This window comes from Primulina huaijiensis, chromosome 9 (genome assembly GCF_012295235.1).
Source record: "Primulina huaijiensis isolate GDHJ02 chromosome 9, ASM1229523v2, whole genome shotgun sequence".
Classification (NCBI taxonomy): Eukaryota; Viridiplantae; Streptophyta; class Magnoliopsida; order Lamiales; family Gesneriaceae; genus Primulina; species Primulina huaijiensis.
The window spans coordinates 7,105,080-7,109,491 of NC_133314.1; the positions used below are offsets into that span (position 1 = coordinate 7,105,080).

Below are 4,412 nucleotides of genomic sequence, written 5' to 3' on the forward strand. Positions count from 1 at the left end.
TGAAGCGTGTAAAATATTTTATTTGTAATCCATATATTATAATAAATTAAATAATATCAGAATTATGTTGGTTAAATATTTTGGTTAAAAAAAAGATATTTAAATATTTTGAAATTTTATTTACTATATCCTATATAAATATAATCAGATTTGGCCTACAATTTCTCTTTGATGGTTATAACTTATAAACATAACGTTTCGTTTCTAATGCATATTTCCACATTTCACTATCCATTAGCTAAATTTATAAAATGTTAAATCTAATGTAAATTCTAGCGAAAGTCCCTCACAATTGAATTTGTAATACCAAAGAATATTACGAAATTAAGAGAAAAAAGAGAGTGAAACACAACTAATAAAATTTAAGGAACAAAAAAAAATGTCAAAAGTAGCAAATCAACCACTATAATGAACGTGTAATGAATAGGGTCAAATATAAAGATTTCTATATAACCATAAATCCAGTTACAAATTGCTGATAACATACATAAAATAAAATTAAAAAAACCTAAAGCATTGGGAGCAAGAATCAATGTTAACCATCATGCTTTCACTCTTGGGAATAGGATCTAAGCCTGAATATAAATCTGTACAGCTTGAAACTCTCAAAGCAAATAAATAAACACATTTGGAATCCAGTTTCGGCTTTGTTCGGCACTTTTTCATTTTCTTCGAGTCCGTATCTAGTTGGGATCCTTAGATTCAATCTGTAGGTGGTGCTCAGCTGCAGTTTGCGGAAGCTCCACCAGAACTCGTTCTTCCATATACATTTTGGGTGCATCCTGAGGCTATTACAGTGGAAACAAAACTCCCAATTTGATCTAACCTTTCATGTTTCACTGAATGCTGCTGTTCATCTGGACTTTCCATGAACTTCTCCATCTGTGAAACACTTGAAGTGTTGCAAACCTCGAATTCTCGTGGAAGAAGCTCGTCTGGAATAGCAGCAGGGTCAAGATCCCAGCACCCCTCAGGCAAGTCGGTACCTTGAAGTTTAAGGGAACAAGATGGCACTTGGTGCGAAAACCGTAACATTTCTCTCCTTGGAATGTATCGAATGGAATCATTATCTGGGTTTCTTTGGTATACAGTCTTAAATTGATTCAGTTTAATTAGAGGGGTAACCCAAACACCAAGTTCCTCAGAATAGTCATCAAGAACCTCAACCATTTCATACTGATGCCTCACTTCATTTGAGGTTGTTCGGTCCCAATCTGGAGACCAGTTTCGGTATACGGCCCAGATATCTCCTCTTCTTGGATAGATTCTCACGCAACCTCCTCTACCAGCTTTCTCTTTTCTGAGAAGATGAGAGAAGATGTTAACTTGATCCACCATTTCCGAATTGAACACTCTGAAACTTCCACAAGATTTGGTAAACCCAGAGTCCAACCAGTTTACAGACCCAAATTCACTATCAGATCTCGAGCTCAGGTAGCTTATATAAATCTGAAATGGCTTCACTGAGAGGACATCACGAATCAAACAATACAAGCGAGGCATACCATCTTCTTCATCATACAGGGCCCAAATCTGCTTTGGTTTAAAGCATTCCTCTGACCTGACCTGGTCAAAATCATGGAAGTCCGAATCTGGAACTGTTATTGACAGAGGAACAGGTATCTTTGCCTCCGATTGATGGCGTGAACCAGTTGAACCTGAGGCTTTAGCAGCCTCACACGCATTTCTTTTCTCAGCCTCTGCAGCTGCTGTTTCAGAAGCCATTCTCATCTCTTCTAGTTTCTTTCGAATTTCCTTCCTCGCAATGTCGATTAAAAATTGCCTAGCATCAAATGTAGGGGCCACCGAATAGCGTTTGCTAGATGTCTCCAATGGGGAGGAAAGCTTAGAAGTTGCCTTCAACCTTTCATTTTCATTTGCTATTTTTGCTTCTAAAGCAAATTTTGTGGTCGTATCTTCATGCCCATTGGCAGATGTGCTTCCCAAATCAAATTTTCTCTTCTTCGAAGGTCTACCTCGCCTGGGTTTTAGTACTTCATCCTGAAGACACCCATTAGTAGACATATGACCAGTAGGCTTCAACTTTTGATCTCTTCCATTTGCCTTTTTTTTTTTTGCCTCCCCATCAGATTGATAGAAGACAAAGGAAGCCGGAGATAATCCATTATGATCAAAAACACCAACAGAGTTTCCAGATGAGCTTCCTTGAAATAATATATTGGGAGAGACATACTCAGATCTATATCCTATATGATGTCCTGAGGTCGCATTAGGGGCACAATATCCAGTGGTAGTTGGTATATATTTAACCCCCGAGTTATGACTTCCATGCCCAATCTCAGGCACACAAGGGTATGCGCAATATGTTAAAGAAACATCCACAGGAGCTAACCCAGTTTCAACAGCAATAAAGACACCACGGCAGTTCTTACATGAAAGTCGCTTGTTCACATATTTCCTGAGATACTCATACTGAACATGACAGGAGGTACACACAGTCCAAAATGAATCCAGTCTGCCATGGGAAGCTGAAGACATGGAGCAGTTGTCATAAGCACCAGCCAAAGAATTGTTCCAGGCAAATGAATTTCTCCGTTGATCATAAGATCTTCTGTTAACACTGTCAGATAGAAGTGTCCAAGCTTCACAGACAAGTCTGAATGCTCCATCAGCTCCAACAGTTTTGTTCTTATCAGGGTGGAGCAGCACTGCCAACTTCTTGTACTGTTTCTTTAATTTGGACTTGGTCGCAGTGACATCCATGCCAAGAATTGAATAAAAATCCGGTTCTCCATTAATTTTTGTTTCAGCAGCAAGGTAGACTCCAAATGTGGTGACCATTTGAGACATACCCTCCAGTTCAGGACACAGCATTTGAGCTTTTAAACCATAACTTTTAGCACCCAACAAATCGTTCTGCATAAAATGCTTCTCAGCCATTGCTTTAGCTCTAAGTGCTTCCTCTGTGTTGGATTCCATCTCAAGTTTGAGAGTTTGATTTAAACTCAAACCCAACTTCTAGATAGAAAATTACGGGCTAGGTAATAATCTGTTATACTGCTATGGTCTGCAAATTATGGAAACCAAATATAAGATCCCATATTTCCCCTCTTTTTGAAAACAATTTGATTCTCAGAGTAAGTAAAATTCACAGATCCAGGCAAAATAATTATCCTAAATGGTCAGACCAAATATTTATCTAACCCAATAAATATACATTATTGTTTAGTTCGATTCTGGTTAAAAATGATGCTGTTCATGCTAGCAGCGCAGTTCAACCAACCATGAAAAGCAGCAACTTCTTAAACTGAGTACAACAAATAACTCAAGAAAATTTCACTAGAATCAACTCTCCCATTCAAGTCAAACCATTTCCCACAAAATTCAGCTTCAGCAAAAAAAGAAAGAAATCCATGAAATTTCATCGTAATCTTTCCATAAACCACAGATCTAATCTCAAAAATCGACCAGAAGCAGAAATCACTAAAATAAAACATTTTTCCATAACTATCAGCTCAAAATTAATAAACTTACAAAAAAAAAAAGACGGACAAAGCAACAAACTCACCAAAATTGAATCACGGCGGGAAATAATCAAGATTAAATATGTATCGATCCTCAAAATTAGCTTCAGATCTAGAAAAAAAAATCACGGTTAAATCCGAAAAAGTTAATCTACCGTACGGTTGCTAATTATACCATCAGTAAATTTAAAAAAGAAAGTAAAAAATATGAAAAACAAGAAGCCTCGTATGGCAGTTAAGTATGAAGCAGTTGAGAAGCAGAAATCACTTGGAGCTCCGTCCCCCGGCGGCCCACGGCGGAGACGGCGAGCAGCAAAAAAAAATTAAAATTAAAAAAAAATTAAAAAAATTAGAATAATACTGTTGAGAGTTTATTTAAAGTAGAAATAGCAGTACAACTATACACTGCAGTTAATAATATATATATACACACACAATTAATAATAATAATAATAAAAAATTTTTAAATCATATTATAATTATTTTGGAAGGAAAGTAAACAGTGTTAAATATTTGATTATTGTGGGGTGCATTAATTAATATTTATTGATACATTATTTTTATTATAAAGTTTATTTTATATTGCTAATTATAAAATTTTAAAAAAGACATTTATTTTCCAATTCTTTAATATTATTATAAATTTCTCCAGTATGTCAATATTAGAGGAAAGAATTAGCATTTCCGGACAATTGCTAAAGTTAATTACAAAATAAAATTGTTAATCTAAACTCTAATTGAATCAAACAAACTTTGTATGAAAATAATTTGGTTTTTTAATTATACATAATGTTTTAGTAAAATATTAAAAAAGATATTTTTTTAATAATATTCAAGATAAAAAGAATTCAAATATAAATATTTTTAAACATGATATGAATATATAGAAATGAATATATTCTTCAGCCTACATATTGAGCAGGTGTT

General features: G+C 35.0%; 1 protein-coding gene across 1 annotated transcript; it reads right to left on the minus strand.

The window, feature by feature from the left end:
* Window positions 1–381: 381 nt before the first annotated feature.
* On the minus strand, window positions 382–3,867 carry LOC140984534 (uncharacterized). Its single transcript, XM_073452024.1, has 3 exons — window positions 3,754–3,867; window positions 3,530–3,597; window positions 382–3,028 (listed from the first exon to the last, which is right to left on the minus strand). The coding sequence occupies exon 3, from the start codon at window positions 2,938–2,940 to the stop codon at window positions 721–723; it is 2,220 nt and encodes a 739-aa protein (XP_073308125.1). The 5' UTR covers window positions 2,941–3,028; window positions 3,530–3,597; window positions 3,754–3,867; the 3' UTR covers window positions 382–720.
* Between the last annotated feature and the right edge of the window lie 545 nt (window positions 3,868–4,412).

Excerpts from the sequence above, each read along its gene's own strand:
- LOC140984534 (XM_073452024.1), bottom strand. The coding sequence starts at position 2,940 with ATGGAATCCAACACAGAGGAAGCACTTAGAGCTAAAGCAATGGCTGAG.